Source organism: Pagrus pagrus (assembly GCF_965226575.1).
Source record: "Pagrus pagrus genome assembly, chromosome: 17".
Lineage (NCBI taxonomy): Eukaryota > Metazoa > Chordata > Actinopteri > Spariformes > Sparidae > Pagrus > Pagrus pagrus.
The window spans coordinates 10,922,765-10,941,386 of NC_140201.1; the positions used below are offsets into that span (position 1 = coordinate 10,922,765).

General features: G+C 39.9%; 3 protein-coding genes across 3 annotated transcripts; 1 reads left to right on the forward strand and 2 right to left on the reverse strand.

The window, feature by feature from the left end:
* mrpl24 (mitochondrial ribosomal protein L24) lies at positions 1-4,286 on the reverse strand. Its single transcript, XM_084379297.1, has 6 exons — positions 4,186-4,286; positions 3,743-3,929; positions 2,295-2,390; positions 1,792-1,895; positions 1,489-1,619; positions 1-457 (listed from the first exon to the last, which is right to left on the reverse strand). Exons 2-6 carry the CDS (start codon positions 3,923-3,925, stop codon positions 321-323), a joined length of 651 nt encoding a protein of 216 aa, XP_084235423.1. The 5' UTR covers positions 3,926-3,929; positions 4,186-4,286; the 3' UTR covers positions 1-320.
* A 2,894-nt stretch (positions 4,287-7,180) lies between these two features.
* Positions 7,181-11,246, reverse strand: LOC311272880 (hepatoma-derived growth factor-like). Its single transcript, XM_084379616.1, has 6 exons — positions 10,782-11,246; positions 8,532-8,608; positions 8,004-8,142; positions 7,711-7,869; positions 7,435-7,623; positions 7,181-7,306 (listed from the first exon to the last, which is right to left on the reverse strand). Exons 1-6 carry the CDS (start codon positions 10,866-10,868, stop codon positions 7,286-7,288), a joined length of 672 nt encoding a protein of 223 aa, XP_084235742.1. The 5' UTR covers positions 10,869-11,246; the 3' UTR covers positions 7,181-7,285.
* Positions 11,247-13,339: 2,093 nt separating this feature from the next.
* prcc (proline rich mitotic checkpoint control factor) lies at positions 13,340-18,569 on the forward strand. Its single transcript, XM_084379732.1, has 7 exons — positions 13,340-14,134; positions 14,234-14,278; positions 14,651-15,139; positions 15,477-15,569; positions 15,722-15,868; positions 15,967-16,032; positions 16,906-18,569. Exons 1-7 carry the CDS (start codon positions 13,823-13,825, stop codon positions 16,990-16,992), a joined length of 1,239 nt encoding a protein of 412 aa, XP_084235858.1. The 5' UTR covers positions 13,340-13,822; the 3' UTR covers positions 16,993-18,569.
* The last annotated feature ends 53 nt before the right edge of the window (positions 18,570-18,622 follow it).

Sequence of the window (18,622 nt, forward strand, 5' to 3'; positions counted from 1 at the left end):
TCAGTTTATGTGTGACATTTATTCACACTTACAAAGAAAAGAACATAAAACAAACTCTGATAGCATTTCAAATAGAGAATGATTGAAACTGTACACATTCAGGAAACATCTGTAGGTCTGTCATCAGAACATCTGCTTCACCTTCACAAAGTCATCATTTCCTTGATAACAAGTATGTTGCGCCAGTATTTTACAGTCCATAAGCCTTACTCATGTCATCCTCACACGCTCTCTTTTTAACATGTCGCCTCCATGGTGTCTCCAAAGGCCATGTGAAAGCTTGTAACACAACGTGGCCTGAGTGTCTCTGTTATCTGTGGTCAGTACCAGTAGGACCTTCGGTTCCTCCTGTTCTCCTGAATGCCCATTTTCTCCATGACTTCCTCCTCTAGGGTTTTCAGAGACGGTACATAGGTCTTCTCTAGAGTGTCCTCTGGACTGGTGTCTTTGGGGCCATCTGTGAGGGCAAAAATAACATCTTTTAGTTTTTTGTTCATTTTATTTTATTTATTCATTAGACAATTTAAGGGTTGAACAATTAAAGGTACAATTTGTTTGAAAGTTGATTGTTGAATCTCATTTTTAGATACTGTTACAGTATTTGGGTATTTGTCGACCTGGAATGAGGCTCAACAATCAAATCTTTCTGCAGAAATGCTTTTTGCACCTTTAATCAAAATATTATTGATCCACAGGCTTTGTTGGACTAAAGTCTTTGGAAAAACATGATCAAAGTGTCAAAATAAAGAAAAATATTTAACAAAAAACAAGAATTAACAGGGAGCACAAGCAAACTGGAAGGCTGTTCTCCATGTGGCTTCTACTTCACAAAGAGATGTTTCTTCCACTGTAAAACAATCAGACCGAATAACTCTGAAGTCTATTTTTGAATTTCAAGTCTGCAGAGGGCGGAAAAATAAAAAACAAAAGGTGGCTGGTCTGAAACTTCCCCAGGCCCAGACACATTTTTAACCTTTCCAAAGTTAGCTACTCCATATATATGCCTACTTCATGCAATGATTAGACAAAGTGTGGAGATTAGGCAGGATTTTAATTTCTCCTTCAAGCATTTACTCTTCATTCTTCACTTTTTGTATGTAAAACTGACACACCGAGAAACAGTCTAATCTTGCCCCTCTCTGTGAGTGTGATGTTTGAGAACCCCATAAACACCTTTGCCTTCAGATGTGGTCAGACGACACGTCGTACAAACAAGTTTGTTTCAAGCATACAGCAGGAGTACAATTACGTCAGAGGGTTGTTAAACATTGGACTTCCCTTGTTTTCCCTTGTTCCCTCTAGCTTAAAAAGAAATGTGTTTAAAACAATCAAACTGCATCATTCAGAGACATATTTTTAGTACGCAAGCCTGCACAGGCTGGAAAAATGAATTTCAGCCAGTTTTATGTGCTGACTCTGAGCTACATGTGGAATAAACTGGTTACTGAAAAGAATCCCCCTCCAATCAAAACACTCACAGACGCTCACCTTTCCACTGCTGTGGTACGATGCCATCGCGTCGCTCCAAGACAGGTTTCGGGATGATTCGACCTGTTCTGAGAGACACTCTGACTCTCTCGCCCTCCTCTGTGAATTTCCACTCAACTTCAGTGGGCTTCCTGGACGATCAATATACACACATCATATTTAATCTGCTGTGAATCCAGAGATCATTTTCATTTATCAACTGAAAATAACACAGGAACTATTCTGAAGTAGCAGCACAAGCTTCTTTGGGCTCCAGAAACAATAATGTAATGTAACCTTGCAGTGTAACTAGGTTTACTGTACCTGTCTGAGGGGTCAACCAGGGTGACGTCGCGGAGCAGGATGGGAGCCTCACTGGCGATGTAGGTCCCACGGTAATCCAGAGTTTTTCCAATGTACCTGTGATGCTAAGACAAAAGACAGTTGTTCACAGTCATCCAACTTTAACCAACAGGTGGTGGCCAAATGGCTTTATATAGTATGCTTTGTCAGCAGTAGCACCCTGGCCCCAGACACTGGCTCCATCTGGTGGAGCTACAAAATAAATGCATGGTGTTTTACAAATCAGGACCATTAAAATCTAACTGTTAACTTTACCGTTTGTTCAAATGAGAATATTGGCAATGTCATCTCTTCATGTCAGGAGTCTGTTAAGGTGTATGTTGCAGTAATATAAGAAAACAGACGTTATATACTGATGACATGTGAAGCTGCCTCTAATGTTCTTAGAAGAAGAACTCAATAGCATATGAGCAAAATCTAACACTTCTATCCAGTTTTCTCTGAGGAAAATATCGCTTCCTTACTACGTTCAGTCCCTCTAGCATGACCCAGTTTCGGTGTCTGAAGACTTGGACGATTTTCCCTTGCTTTCCTTTGTCCTTCCCTGCAAGGATTTCAACCTGTGAAACACAAAAAAGCAGACATATGTACAAACACATTCACTTTTTTTCATAAACCACTTTTGTTTACCCAGATTTGGCCAAAGACATTTTACAGCCCTATCCACTAGATACTCATGGAGTCATTTTCATGCCTTTATTGCAAACATTTATCACCTTATATGACATTAGCATTAGGGAGAGATTTATTATTGGCACTGATATTCAGCATTTTCAAATAATCATTATCTGTATTTTTCTAAGTGTCTGGTTGCCGATAAAATGAATGAATTTGGCTCTAATGCAGCATATTTTCTCTGTCTGTAGTCACTACTCTATGGTCTCACTCAGTGCCCGCCCACAACACTACCTGATTGGTTACACATCACAAGAAATAGCCTCAGAGCACAAAATAATCTGAAACTGCAAATTATCAAATACATTTAGTGGAGTGGAAATACAAAGCAGCAGAACATGGAAATGCTCAAGTTAAGTACCTCAAAATTGTAATTTTGTACAGTCTCCTTGATGATTAATAATTGGTATCAGAAAGAAAAATGAATCTATTGATGACTGATTAGCACAGCTGTGTCTACACCAAAATCACTATAGTACCCATTTTTTATTTCTGAGCTAAAAAATTTACTGAATGTGGTCATCCTTCTAAATAAATGCCTCATATATTCAAGTAAACTGTACTTTAATGTTTTGGCTGGTCCAAGTGAAAGAAGTCTGACAAAATTAGATAATTTACACTTAGACCTTTATAATCTATCAATTCTGATCTCTGCTGCTGTCCTGTCTTCACAAAAATAAGTGAAAAAAGTCAGGAGTTGAGACTTTGACTTGAACCTAAGTTAGATGTGATTTAACCATTTCAAGATCTGACTAGTTTTAGGGAAGGAATTTTACTCAGAAGAGAAAGATCTTCATTGACTGACTTTTTCTACACCTAAACAAACTAAATAAACAAACTCTCTTTGTTTTCATGACTGAATAAACTCAAAAACAAACTAACCTTAAAAGGACAACACAATTTCATTTGAAGTTTTACTTTGTTTATATGTGGTGGACCCTGCCACCTTATTTTCAACTGAGAAGAGCTTGTTTTTTCAGTTATGGAAAAAATAAACATTTCTGATTTTGCATTATTACCACATGAATATTGTAAATGTTAGAAGAGTTTGAATTTCATCTCCAAACCTACACAGTGCTAGGTTAAACTAGAAGGATGAGACTGGCATTTTCACACACCTTGAACATATAATAAGGCCAATCCATGCAGTGATTAAATTTGGTCTGGTCTGTCTATATCACTTTAATGGTAAGTATTCAAAGATCTACAGGACCTGGGAGTTTTATGAGTTACTCACCGTGTCCCCTCTGAAAACAGACCAGTCCTCTGCTGCTATAGGCTCCACGAAAGCCTTTCTCCTCTTCCTCCCCGGAGGGTTCAGCCTCTTAGCAGCCGGCGTCCACGGTCTGTTGGTGCCGAAGCGGTAATCTTTGGGCACAACAACCCTGGCTGCCATCGACAGGAGAGTGGTCAGCCTCATTGTGCTGCAGGGACAAAACAAATCGAGGCTTGTAAATTAGCTCAAAAGGTGCTCCGTCTCTTGACAACACTGCTGTCTCAACACAAGCTATGCTAGCGTTAGCATTCAGGGCAGCCATCATTAACGTTGCGTTAGCTACGTTAATGATGGCTGTAAGCTATATTTCCAAACACAATAGGGACTCCTACATATTGTGTCACATAAAAAGCGCTCTTTCAACAATAAACGATGTATTAACATAGCATGCAGGAATATCTTACCCTCTGTTGATGTCAAAGTCACATGCAGCAGCTCTGATACCGACGCTAGCACCAGCCGACAGCGCCCCCTACAGGACAGGAGGGTGAGAGCTGACTGCACGCATGCGCAGTGGCCGAATAATGCATCAGTTGGACAGCAGAGATGAGGGGTTGATTTGTAGGCAGGATTCAAGCTAACACAAAGATGACCTTCACTGTTTTCCCCCTGTGCACTTCAGTGTGTTTAAAGCCAGATATATTTAGGGATAAAGAGGGATATTTGAAGATACAAATTTAAAAAAAGGTGCTACAAAATTGAAAAGGAAAATGGAAGGAAAATCCTTTAGCATATATCAGTATTTTCAATTGTTTCGGCTCAGTTTTTACAAAAGCTTTATTATGTGAAACTCTAAACTGACTTTGCAAATGCACTTTCTTTGTTTTAATCCTGTCAATATGTTGCAATTATATTGAGTGTCTGTTTCAGAAGTGCAAATTGTATTGACAGTGATAAATATTTTTTCATTTAAATGTTTTTCATTTGAAATAAAATGTAATGTTTTCTCACAAAGACAGATTTTCATGCTCATGTGCAATTTAACTGCCATATCCTGTTTGGATTTAGGATGTTTTGTCTACATGTTGAATGAAACTATTTACAAAACTCAAATGTATTTCCCACTACAGTTCATCCATCTGTAAAGTCTGGTTTGGTTGGTTGTTGCAATAGGCCCTGATTTGATGTTGGGTGCAACCATAGAGGCAGATAGAGTGAGTTATTACAGGCAACACTGTAGTGTTACTGTGACAAGGCTGAGAGATATTTATAGCATCTATACACCACAAGACAGGAGAAAACCTGCAATTGTACATGTAAGCAGTCATTAATCTTGTGAACCAGCTGCTACAGAGTACATTTACAAATCAATGCTTTAAAAAACATTTGGTCCAGCACTTCACAGTCTCCAACATCATATTCAAAAAAATCATACTCAACCAAACCCCATGACAAATTCAAAGCTGTCAGGACTTGTTACATAACGGCAAAACTAGTTCAGCTATAGCGACCTAAAGCCCCCAACTGTGCCGCCAGGCTCTCTGGGGAGCAAATTATTTGTGACAAGTGCACACACACACACACAAAAAGGTGCCACCGTTAGTTTCATACATTTGCAACAGAGTGAAAAATGAGATGTGAAATGATTAATTAGGTCTGGTTGGGCTGAAAAATAAAAGTAGACTTCCCCCTGCTTGAAACTTCACTTGTGAGTATGGTATTCTGCACAATATCTGGTTTTGGAGGTACTCGTAAAACAGTAATTGTAGACACTCCTGTTAGTTAAAAAGAAAACTAACGTTGGATTGTTTTTAGTTGCTTTCCAGACTGAGGAAGTGGATGACCAATAAACAAAAAGGTTTTACTGAATGTGAACATGACAAAAACAAGGTTTTCTTTGCAATCGACATGTTTATTAAATGGCAACTACAACAGTAAACTAAGCAGCAGATTAAGATGAATGACAGCTTCTGAAAAGTAACAGAGAAAGCTAAACCAAGAATTACACTTCAACGCCAAATTATACCCTTGGAACTAACTCCAGATTTGAGTGGGCAACTGAGCATTTTAAAGTTTGAAATCAGTGGTGAAGGTCGGTGCGAACCTTCTTAGACACAGCAGTCATTGTTAAAAGCTGAGATTTCCCTTCGGTTCATCGTTTGATTAACTGTGAACTTGATGTTGCCAAATACAGGAAGAACACTGAAGCTATAACATCCAAGTAACATGGTGAGCAGGTCTAACATTTGTATAAACTTGAATAGTGGAAAAATAACACCACATTTTGAACATGTCTAAACAAATATTGAAATTAAACACATCTTTAAAACATCAAAATATCGTTTCACGGCCAAAATAATAATAATAAGACAACTGAAGTGAAACAGGCTCGTATTCCAGTTAAGAGGGTTGGAAAAGTGTTACAGATGAGTCACTCCTCTAATTTAATTTTTGTGTTGATCTTATGTTGGCGTTCAACAAAATCAAGAGCTGAAAAAAGAAACATATTTGGTACAACCAATCACTGAGTGCAATTCACAATGACATCTCCAGTATCAAGCAATGGCAGCATTAATGTGAGCTAAAGAAGAACTAATAACATGAAATTGAGAGTTGAGTCGATGAAATCAATCAAGAGTTTGCCAGATAATTTCCCTCAACAAACGCCACAGCTCCACCTCGACCTGACCGAGTTGTGACTGAACAACATTCAGGAATGTCTTTCTGCTTTCAACAATGCACAATCATCATAAAAAGTTACAGAGGGGTTTACAAAGTGGGTTGTTTTGATCCTAAAATAGCTCTTCTTGAATGGGCATTACATATTCAACCTGGAGACATTTATCACATAATTTGGTCACTTGCTATGAAGCATAACACTACACCTAAGCAACAAAACCTGTGTTGCATGAAAACGTCATACAGTGAACTAGACATAATTAATGGGGCACGTAAATAAATCTGAAAGTGCAACTTATCATGTATCCAATGAGCGAATATATGATTTAAGATGAAGCTGAGAAGCTAGGTGAAACAAATGTAAGTAAAACGTTTAACTTGTGAACTAAATCTAAGAGCATGGGTGAAAAATTTGTTCTTATTCCTGTACAATATCTAAGATTTAAAACCATCAAATGAGAGCATTTATCTTTTTTGTGGTTTAAATGTTTTTTTTTTTTATTTACTATATATTCAGTGTTTATTCCCTCCAAACTGAAAAAATGTTTTTGACACCTAGCATTCAGTCTTTGTAATTATGTAATTGCACTTAGAAATAAAAAATATATACACACCAAAATCCCATTTATAAATGAGCCTTAAAGTTCTCATTTCAATTGTTTTGAAATCAGATTAGCAAACTTTTTTTTGTTTTTTGTTTCTGGGATATATGATATCCCAAAAATGGCAAATGAGGATTTGTTTGTCTCTCAATACAAACATGTTTTTTTAAAATTCTCCTTTTAATTAAACAGCTGAAATCTGGCATCCTGCAGGTAATCATGTTGACGCTTAAATTCCAGAGAAAAGCGTCAACAATTCTTGGTTTTCTTCGGTGAGTTGCTGTTAAGCGCTGTCTGTCACAGGCTGCAGGGAGAACAGTAGAGAGCAATCAAACAAATCATTAGAGAACGAATACACATCCATAAGCATCTATATTTTTACACATCATGTTATGGCGTTTTCGCAGGTTTTGCAGTCCCTGCATGTCTCACCTTATCTGCTGTTAGCTGGCCTCCTGCTGGAGCGTTTTCCTGGGCCTCTGCTTTCGACTCGCTCTGTGAGGAGGGAGCAGTTGGCTTGGGTCCAGCCACATCATTGAGCTTTGCTTCTGCGTTCGACTTGTCACCGTCTACTTTAGAGTCACCTTCCGCCTCTGTATCCTTCGGCCGCTTGGGAGACGCCTTATAAAAGGTTTGACATGTGTGAGAGAGTGTGACTGAAGCTCTCTACTTTTTTCTTTTCTCACAGACTGGACAAGTGAATCTCACCTCTGTGGACTCCTCTGCTTTTCGTTTAGTCCCTCCCCTCTCGTTCTTCTCGTCGATGACCAGGGCCCCTTCATCCTCGTCACTGCTGCCCTCGGCATCTGCCTTTTCCGAGCCACCAGTATCCCCTGCTCCTTCTGACGCATTGTCCTTCTTCGATGACTGAAGGCAGAAATGCAAATATTTTGACTTAGACTCACAAGGAGCACTCCTCAAGGTCTAAATGTAGTCCTGAATTAATAAAACACGTCATATACCTACAAAATCTGTTCTTGGCCACTACTAAATTAACACACCTCATAGCCTTCATGCGTGACAGTGGGGTTGTTCTCGATCTCCCAGAGTCCTTCAGCAAAGCCTTTCCTCTTATTTGGTTTTCCAAATTTTTCCTTATGTTCATCGTACGGGAACAAATCCTTGGGCCCCAGGAACGCCCTGTGGTGGTCAAACATAAGAGACATTAACATAATTCAGTGAGTTTTCCAAGTTGTAAAATATCATCACCTTAGTTTGTCACTGGCTCAAATAGTGTTGTGACACACAGGTAGCAGTGTCTGTTTTAACATTTTTCATGTTTAATCTCTAAGATAACCTGCCTCTGTTACATATCTTTGTCACAAGTGTCTGATAATCACATTTGGGGCATTTGATGTATTTTGGTATTGGCATCGGGCCGAAAAATGGGACAAGAATCGGTTGGGCTCTAGTTGCAATAAAAGCACAAATGTACAAAATTAGCAGGAATCAGCTCACTTAGGATTTGCTGCTCCAATTGCTGCCATTATTTAGTAAAAATATTGACAATGACAACACATATTACTCACGTCTCATGCGTTCCGAAGAAGAACACCTGGTACTTGTTTGAGGGGGACTTCACGGCTCCTTCAGGTAATTCATCAATCTGTGAATTAAGACCACAGTGTGTCAGGAAGAATGCTGATGAATCTGAACGTTCATGTTATTCTTTCAATATTTAAACTAAACCCAAAGTTTTAAAGTAGGAGAGCAATTCTGATAACAAGTGATAAACACAGGAGCAAAAGATCAATTTAACTGAGGTCATTTGTAATGAAGTTAAAAAACCTAAACATTCAGAGCAGGAACATATATTTATAGCAATGTTTTTGTTGCACTTTCAACACATCAAATATCAGCAGGCAACTATGCATTTTTTTTTTAAAAAGCCGTAATAATTATTATCGATTAATTTGAAAATGATCAATCAATTGTTTAGTCTATAAATAAAACTTAAAATCCCCTAGAAATTGATCATGTTACCACTGTCAGAGACAAAAAACATTTAATTTACAATGATAAAAGACAGGAGAGCAGCATCATCTCAAGTCTGAGAGGCTTGAATCAGAAAATATTGGTTTCCTTCCTTGATAAATGACTTAGAACAATGACTTTATTATCAATTCATCAGTTTCCTGTTTACCACCTAATGAATCAACTGTTTCAACAGTAGCGGTTTTATACTAAATTAAGCTTATAGGACCGGGCAGTCATACGACATCATCGAGTAAACATCACTGCTAAATGAGAGCTATTCTGAATGTATTGCTCAGCCTGATGTAAGCTACTATAAAATTCACTCCAATTTGAACTCCTAATGAACCCATTGAGAACGGCGGTCACTCCACTTTTTGCTTCACTTCTCATCTTTCATCCTGACAGCCTCCAACACCCTGCCAATATTTATTTATGTTTTGAAAAAAAAAAAAAAAAAAAGAGCACAGCAAGACACCAAGGCACAGGAAAGTGCTATTATGATGGCCGAGCACCGTGTCCGTTTGCCTCTGGCAGACAGGCCTTTTGGCATTCCCAGATAGGGCCACTGTGTCAGGATAGGTGGGGCAGGGCCTGTGGCCTGCTGACATGGGACATGGCTGATAAGACTGAGAAAAGGAGGGAAGAGATCAATACTGACACTGACATAACTGTTTTGGCAGATTCATTAGGTTGTATTTAGAGGCACGCATAATAATGAAATAATAAAAGAGTGCTTTTATGGGTGAAGGCCATATGTTTGATCATGTAATTGTATGAATGGTTGCCAAATCCAAAACAGAAACCAAGTTTCGTTTTCAACTGTACAGGCCAGTTGTGGTCAGTGGCTACATGTTGTTTAGTTTACTTTAGTGCAGAGTAGAGTGCCAAACTGTTTTAGTTATTTTTACACCCATTTTCCCTCATGGTTTATACTCTTCATAAAGCTGCAAGGGAGGCTCAGTTAACGAGGGAAACGTAACCCAGTGTTGACCTATAAGTTCACATCCTCCCTCCTGCTGAAAGATTAGGAAACACTGACGGCAATGTGAGGCCACTGTGTGTTTATGGACCGGGCAGACATTACGTTATGGTCTTAAAAGCCAGATTTTAACGTAATGGAAGTAATTAAACGTTACAAGCAGAAACACTGTTAGCTGCTCGTCGCAACAAGTGTGGCTAGATAGGGATGTTTACAAAGCACCGAAGCATGTGGCTACAACAGCAGGCATGTGTAGTCTGTAATGCAACAGTTAATACGAGTAAAGAAAACTTAAAAACTTATTCAACACGTAACTTAACTAAGTTACAGCGTGGCTTCGTGTTTATACCCTTAGATAACCTAACTTGACGTTTAGCTAACGTTTGCTACTGAACAAACGTCAGCGTTGTGTGTGACAGATCCGTTATCTTTTTAATTAGCCGACGTGCTGTTAGCCAAATGCTATTTTTAACAGCTTTTACCAAGTTAACATTAGGCTAACGGGCCCCTTGGGAGACGATGAAAAGCAGCGTTGGTGGCAAAGAGCAGCTAGCAACAACATTCAATATTTAGCTAGCCGAGCTGGGCACTGATGTGTCCGTCTACTCGATGAATCACCAGAAAGACATTTGCAACTGCCTCCAGTTGGCTAGTTAGCTGTGTGCGGATGCTCGGCAACGTTAGCTAAAGGCTGACCCAGCTACGCTAACTCATGGTAGCTAGCGCTAACTACTGTTAGGCCTCGCTGGTAAACAAGTAACAGTCAGTCAGACGAACTGCAATGAACACCTAACCTACAAGAGGTTTAACGTCGGGTGCTTACCCTCGCAGGCCAGTGTGGATACCCCTTCATTTTGGCAAACACGAGATCTCCAGGTTTGTATTCCTTTTGCCTGTTGGACCTCGGCATGCTTCTTGCAGAAATGGCTTGCTATGTCAGATATACGTGTAATTCCAACAGAGAAGTAGTTTTAATGTGATGCAGTAGTCGGATTGGTCAACACCTGCAGCAAACAAGCCAAGCGTCGGTTTGTCATCCACATGAACCAGGCGCGGAAAACTGGAGCGAAGACGCGGCGGGCGACTTTGTTTCCGCGGATTCTGTGAACTGTAAGCACGGCCGAAGATAACGACACTGTTCCGGGTTGTCTTTGAACGGTGTTACAGATTTCCAAAAACGCGGTAAGTAGTAGGTTTTGACGTTATCCGACAAGCCGCTGGCTCGTCCCTCGGACGGTTTGGGTTTGAAATTGAAACCCGCTTCCCACTCTGCAGACGCGCCCCCAGTACCTGATGAAGCTGCTCGGCGGCGCCTCTGGTGGCCAACACGCCACACTGCAGGTGTACAGCACTACGTTAATCAATGACTTGGACATTTGCAGGACAATTTGACTGACAGAAATTCAGGATATAACTGTTGTAGAAATTAAATAGCATTCACTTATACTGTTTAGACTGTCAACTGCTTAGTTTTTCAATGCACCAATCACCAGTAGCCTTTCAATTTCCGTGCATTATACTAATGTTGTTTGTGGCATTTGGTTATACGATTAACGACTGTCAACTACTGCATAGTATACTGCAAAATTAGTCAATATTATCTACACTGTAATTATAGTGTAGCGCTTGGCACATATGTTGCATTTAAATACAAACAGCCTATATCTGACAGGTTATCTATTACTGCCACTTACAGATCACTCCATTAACAGGTAGTGTTATCATTACCATTCATATTAATCCCTATCCGTATTTTCATTCACTCAAAATTGTCCAAAAGTATACATGGGGACCCACACGTCAGACCCATATGTGATTTTTGGATATTTGAATGCAAAACCGTGGGCATTAATATGCTGCATACAGTGAACAGCCTCCTCTCCTCTGACTTTGAGACAAGATTTATGTGGTGTGTGGCTCGCAGTCTGTGGTCCAGTTCATTCCAAAGGTGTTTGATGCTGAGATCAGGGCTCTGTGCAGGCCTGTCAAGGGATTATTTGTGCACAAGGGCATTGTCATGTTGAAACAGGAAAAGGCCTTGCCCAAACTGTTTGCACCTGGTCTAAAAATATTAGAGAATGCTGTAGCAGGAAGATTTTTCCTTAATCTGAGGCCCAAACCATAAAACGACAGCCCAAGAACAAAAAGTACACAGAAGCATGACAACAATATGCTTTTGGTGATGTACCCAAATTTGTATGCCAAACATGGGTGGACAATGAAGAGAATAGGGTGAAAAGAGGCTGTCATTTAATTAACCAAGGCACTGAGTAAGACGATATTTAGTATTTATTATTTTTCTGTTTGTTTGCTGAAGAAATTACGGTATAATCAAGCTTTGAACCTTAATGTTTAATCCTTAATACTTTTGAATTGCTATTCCAGTTGCAGAGATTGGGGTGGATCACTCGCAGGGCTGTAGCCAGAATTATAGGAATATATAGCTCAGGGGTTCCCCAAAAGCACTCTCCAAAATTGCATTCCCCCCCAACCAGTACCCATTGCTACTTGGCAAACCAGTAGCAATGGGTGTGGGCTACAATAAGAGTATGGTGGAGATAAGGTGTCATGAGCGCGTTTATAGTGTTTGTGTAATTACTCTCACTGCCAGAAGAGAGAAGCAAAAAGTTCCACACTGCAGATTTAACTGTTTAATTATCATTTCTGTGAATTTTATTTTCTGACATTAAAGTCTAGTCTAAATGGTGTTTCAAAGCCTTCCTCACACTGGCAGTAGGTCACAAATGCTAATGTCTTTAATCATTTTATTGTTTTTTTACACTATCGCGTGCAACATTTTCAATATCATGTGCCAGACAATCTTTTTTTAACTTCTAAATATCATTGTATATACTAGACTTTTTAATTCAGTTTTTACTGTAGTCAACTTGTTTTTCCTGTTGTATCAAATTTTATTTTTATTGTTATTCTACTAGCCACTGATGTCAGCATGTAGCCTACTCCTCTTACACTTCTTTTATTATAAGTCTAATGTGTTTTTCTATTTTATTCTTATGCTACTGTATTTTTGAGCATTCTCTGGAACAAGAATTTCCTTCGGGATTAATAAAGTTTAATCTTATTTTATGTTATTATGGTTTTGTTGGCGTAAATGCAGTCACATTTAAATATATTGACTCCAAACATGATGGTATCAGTTTATAATATACCTTTAATGAGTAGACTTTTAATTGTAGAATGTAAATGTGTTTGCTAAAACCCAGAAAGTTAATGTAGCAGCGGCTCTAATCACCAAACATGTCAGAAGTAGGTATTTTCTATCAGGTGTCTGTACACACTCTGACCGCTGGGGGCGATGATGCCCTGAAGTTGTTTACCGACTGAAAACAAACAGAAGAAGAAGAAAGCGCTGCGCAGAAAGATGCGCAGTTGCCGTTTTTTTCAATCGAATGATGGAGGTGAATGTTTTGATGGAGTCCAGGGACTAAAAAAAGCTCCTCTTTTATGGCGTGAAACACAGCTGCTGCTTCAGCCGATGTTGTATTATGTGCGATAACAGATCTGAGACGAATTTCATCCGACGAAGCCAGTAAGGGTCAGTTAGCTAACATCGTTTGCTGCGGCGGCCTAGCTAACATTAGCTAGCAGCTTGAAGTTGTGATAGTCCTTCATTTAATGAGCTCACTGTGAGGCCCTCTTTTAACCTGCGGGGTTTTTCATGACACTACAGATAACAGGGAGTTATTTTATTATCTGTGTGGGTGTATTGATCCAAGATTACCCTACCTTTAATTGAAGTCAGCTCCTCGGAAAGCGCGGGTTCTTGAGACCTAGTCAAGGGGAAGTGTTTATCCATGTCCACGAGTTACTGTCGATTAATAATATTTCAAAACATCAGCAAACATGTCTTTAGTCGCCTATGGCAGCAGTGATGATAGTGACTCAGAGGAAACCTCGACCTCTGCCGCAGCGCAGAGAAGAGTCAGCGCAGGAGGGCTCTTCTCACTCCTGCCTGCTCCCAAAAAGCCAGCATCGGCAGGAGGAAACTATGGACCAAGCAAGGAGACAAAAGCGAAGCCTTCAGCAGGGGACAGCACGTCAAACGATGACCTAGATCCTCCGCCATCTAAAGGAGGCTTATTTTCTAGTCTGCCTAAGCCGAGGAAGCGATCAGAACCTGTCAGGATCTCTGTACCACAGATCCAGAGACGGGATGTGAGTACTGAGTCTGATCAGCTGTTTGCTTAGACTATATTGTAGCTCCTGTGGTATTTAATCAGGCTGTAACTCATAATTATGTATTTCTGTCCATAGTCAGACTCTGATGATGATGAACCAGCACAGAAGAAACAGTCTCAGGTAAAATGTCTCATTGTGCATCTACATTCTCTGAAGTGCCCGAGTATGTTTTATTCAAGATGGTTTAATTACACTCAAATTACACTGAAACAGGACTTACTTTTTGTAATCACATTATGGAGCTGTGTACAAGTGATATATAGCTTATTTGTGACAATAAACACTGGCATCAAGATTGTTTGGCATGTAAACACCTATGGTACTCATGCCAGCTGAGATTTTAGCTCCTGCTATCTCCCGTCTGATGTTTTTCTAAACATTTCTGCTCCCTCATTAAGACTAAAAATGCTTTAAAATGGAGGGAACCACTGACACAGAATATATTATGTCATCCATTCCCTCCCCTTCTATCTATACTTTGTCCTCTTCCAGGGTGCAGGTTCGGGCCTCTCCTCCCTTCTCCCAAAACCCAAAAACCTGACAGTGAAGGAGCTCGATAGACTCCTGATTCCTCACACACTCACCAAGCGCCAAGAACCCAAAGGACCCAAGCCTGGGACGCCTGCTCAGGGTCTGCTTGGATCAAGTGCATCACCCTCTGCCATCAAAGCTGCAGCAAAGTCAGCTGCCCTGCAGCTGGCTCGACAAATAGCCACCGACGACCAGGATAACGAAGAAGACATAACCCCCCAGAACTACTTTTCTCTGGGCGAGAGCTCCCAGCCTCTCCCCGAAGTCATCCCTAGCTTAGACCCTGAGCCAGGAGCCCCTGCAGAGCTTCTTCCTTTTTCACCTGCAGATGAGCCCGGGCAGTCCGACGCCCCCCTCGACTTTGGGGGGAACCACGAGGGAGCTGGTGCATGGGGAGGTCAATGTCCTCAGTATGAACAGCCGATGGCAGGACCAGAAGGTTTCCCTCCGGTAATCAAGACTAATGTAAACTAAATATACATGTCATTCAAATGGCTTTAGATTCACATATCACAGACTATAACTGACTTCCAATGAGTGATAATACAACCAAAAACATAGCTAGAAGCTACAGAGCCACATACTAGTCTTTATAGCCTATGATAGCATTGACATTTTGTTTTTCCCAACATAAACATTAACCAGTCGCAATATCCATTAGTCTCTAGCGCAGAGAAAACCAGATCCCTATAAACTATCTCTATACAGTCGACATTGAAGAGATAAAAACCAGCAAGAAAATTAGGACAGATTTAAGTAACATCCTGCACATTTTCTCCTCGGACAGGGATATTATAATGAGCCATACTACCAAGATCCTAACTCCAGCCTGGCAGAAGCTGAAGAGCCTGGCCAATCAACCATGTTTGATGATGAAGCGGTAAGATGAATACTGCTTTTTCTATCTGTATTGTTGTGCTGTATAATTCTTGATATTTCTGCAGCTCTTTTTACTATCCTATGACCACCATGTAAGTTCAGTTATAGTTTCCTTCCTTTAACTGATATAGTCATTTTCTTCTTGTACTTCAGTTCATGCGACTGCAAGGGAAACGGAACAGGGGCAAAGAGGAGGTGAAGTTTCTGGAGATCAAAGGGGACGACCAGCTGAGCGGCAACCAGCAGTGGATGACCAAAAGCATGACAGAAGAGAAGCAGACGCGTCAGTCCTTCAGCAAGGTGACCCGACTACGTCACTGTGTTGTCTTGCATTGGAGGGCCACAATTGACAGGGTTGGGGTTAACTTAATGTACCGTCTACTTTTTCATTTCTGCAGAAAAAAGGAGAGCAGCCTACAGGACAGCAGCGACGCAAGCATCAGATAACATATCTCATTCACCAGGTGAGTGCCGCTAAATCACAAGTTATACAATCATACTGCAACGTGTTTGCGTAGATTTATATGAGGCACTTTACAGGACTATACCTAATGTTTTCTTCTGACGTGCAGCATGCGTTATACATATTTTACAACTAAAATCCCTTTTATTTGTCTGTACTGTGCACACATTAATGTGTCATCACAAAGTCACCCAGTACCAGTTTTCATGTAACTTTATTTAAATTGAATTAGATCATTTAAAAACCCAGTTTGTGTTTTCTTCTGCTATTTCTCTTGGTCAATGGAGAATATCTCCCTAAAAGTCAGTGCACTACGTTAAACACTTCAATTATTTTGACAACAAAACAGAACTTAAGGGGGAGGGATCCAGATTAAATTGTATTGTTCAGTTGGATTTGAAGGTGATACAGAGCAGGATGGGAGTCAGGAGGGTTTTCCTTACCAACATATCAAGAATCTGCGCTCCGAGTGTGACATGTCGGCACACATTCAGCTCCAGGTTGTTGGCCGACATGTTTGTTTGTAGAGAGCAAACCTCAAGCCTTACAGTAAGCTGCAAGAAAAGTTAATGACAAGCCGAAACAATGGGTTCAAACAGGGTTAAAAAGTAGCAAAATCTCTCTTTACTTTGGTACTAGTGTCTTGTTGAACTTTGTCTGTTCCCCATAATAAGACATGTGTACTGGATACAAATTCCACACTGCTTTAATTTGAAAATTGTAGCACTTAAAATTTTATGTAAGAGGTTTTAATTTGAAATTGGTTTAAATTACTTAAATAATAATAAATAATTGTTTTTCAAGTCAGTGTTTAATTTTTCAAAAGGCATCTTTTGTGTGAGATTTAGTCTTACTCGACTTTCTTCTTTCCCAGGCAAAGGAACGCGAGTTGGAACTGAAGAACAACTGGGCAGAAAACAAGCTAACCCGCCGGCAGACCCAGGCCAAATATGGTTTCTAAATGTCATACTGTGGACTCTTGGAGGCATGTGGAGACCCTGCAGCAGCAAGTAGAGTAGAGCTCTCCAGATTTCCCTACACAAACGGAAAACCTGTGTTTGGGAAGAAACTATACGCACCGTTATACAGATTTTTCCCTCCTGCCCTCCTTCCTGTATTTGTGTTGAATTGTTATTCTTCAGTAGTTCCTTTGGTCGACTGTTTTATAAGGTGTCACTGTACCGAAAACCCAGTCACAGTAAATAGAGGCGCTATACATACATTACAGTGTAACAGTGTTTTTTTGACTGCAGCCAGTCAGTCGGAGAGATGATGTAATCTAATGTGACCCTAAAGTGGCAATATAAGCATAAATGTTTTCCTTTTCAACGTGTTTGCCTCCTGTTCAGTTCCAGTGAACATTCATAAATGACTCGTTCTTAGATACTACAGAATGGGTTCTCTGGCAATCATACGTTGAATGGAGTCATTAGAAAGCTGTGACATTGAATCGGAGAACCAAACGTATATTCAGTTTCAACTGGATCTTTAGCTGCTATCAGGCCAGAGAGCCTTCTGAATTTAACATGAAACAAGAATTTTACCTCGGTTTTACCTGGCCACGTCAAGCAAGCATGCTATAGATTCACTTCTCTCCTAAGTCCCATTGATGTTTGTTTTTTAATATCTTGATTAACAACAAGGAAAGACATTTAGTATCTTAAATATACCATAACTGGTGAATGCATTCATGTGAAGTTTGTTTTATTTTAGTTGGTTAAGAGGAGGGTGTAACTATAATTCTTTAGGAAATTCTGCCATCAAACTAAACCAGGACTATCCTTGCCAGTAAGCAATGCTGCCAATCTCTCCAGTTTTGGAGAATATTGCAGATTAGTGCGCTTTTATAACAACTGTCAAGATCGATCTTGCATCAGTCTTTCCCATCCTGCAACAAAGCAATGGGTGGTCCACACTCTGAAATCTTTTAAGTTTTCAAAGAAGGAAGCATAAATGTGAACTCATGAGCCAGGTTGCTTCTACATTTCATTAACATGGGATTTTGCATTGAACTTCAATTATAAACTATTTGAAGGTGTGGTGGCGACTCTAGTCGTCCATCATTACTGCACCAACACATGCACAACCTGATCTGCCTCAAAACTTCATCTGATGTTTGGCAGAAACACACTAGCAGTCCAGGGATATTGATTGCTTCCATATTTCATTGTTAGGGTACATACCAAAGACTGAAACAAGCAGTCGACAGTATGAATGCATATCCTCACTCACGTCTTAATGACAGGAATATAAATTATAGAGCTTAAACTGAGTGTTTCTTTTTTCTTTATCCTCGTCATGTGGAGAGTGCAAAGTATGTCTGGGTGAATGAAAATTAAAGTTTCTTTAAAATAAATCAGATATTCATATAGCTCCTTCGATAAACAAACATACAGCTGTATCAGGCACTGACACTCCAGATTCATTCAAGAACTTGTTTGATGGCATTGCTGGGGAAAAAACATTTTGTTTACCCTATACTTTTGTTATGCGTGTTGTACAGTTAAAATTAATGAATAAATCTTTTCCTATCCTGGCTCCATACTGTTCAGTGCAACTGCTTAGCTTTTGGTATCAAAGTGATGCAAATA

What these genes read in the sequence shown, in the direction of transcription:
- LOC311272880 (XM_084379616.1), bottom strand. Translation starts at nt 10,868, where the DNA reads ATGCCGAGGTCCAACAGGCAAAAGGAATACAAACCTGGAGATCTCGTG. An exon ending in AAGCAGAGGAGTCCACAGAG is followed by an intron (nt 7,624 to 7,710) that starts GTGAGATTCACT and finishes ACCTTTTATAAG; the next exon opens with GCGTCTCCCAAGCGGCCGAA. An exon ending in GCCAGCTAACAGCAGATAAG is followed by an intron (nt 7,307 to 7,434) that starts GTGAGACATGCA and finishes TTCTCCCTGCAG; the next exon opens with CCTGTGACAGACAGCGCTTA.
- mrpl24 (XM_084379297.1), bottom strand. Translation starts at nt 3,925, where the DNA reads ATGAGGCTGACCACTCTCCTGTCGATGGCAGCCAGGGTTGTTGTGCCC. An exon ending in TGCTAGAGGGACTGAACGTA is followed by an intron (nt 1,896 to 2,294) that starts GTAAGGAAGCGA and finishes CTTTTGTCTTAG; the next exon opens with CATCACAGGTACATTGGAAA. An exon ending in CGTACCACAGCAGTGGAAAG is followed by an intron (nt 458 to 1,488) that starts GTGAGCGTCTGT and finishes TTGCCCTCACAG; the next exon opens with ATGGCCCCAAAGACACCAGT.
- prcc (XM_084379732.1), top strand. Translation starts at nt 13,823, where the DNA reads ATGTCTTTAGTCGCCTATGGCAGCAGTGATGATAGTGACTCAGAGGAA. An exon ending in CACAGATCCAGAGACGGGAT is followed by an intron (nt 14,135 to 14,233) that starts GTGAGTACTGAG and finishes TTCTGTCCATAG; the next exon opens with TCAGACTCTGATGATGATGA. An exon ending in CACAGAAGAAACAGTCTCAG is followed by an intron (nt 14,279 to 14,650) that starts GTAAAATGTCTC and finishes GTCCTCTTCCAG; the next exon opens with GGTGCAGGTTCGGGCCTCTC.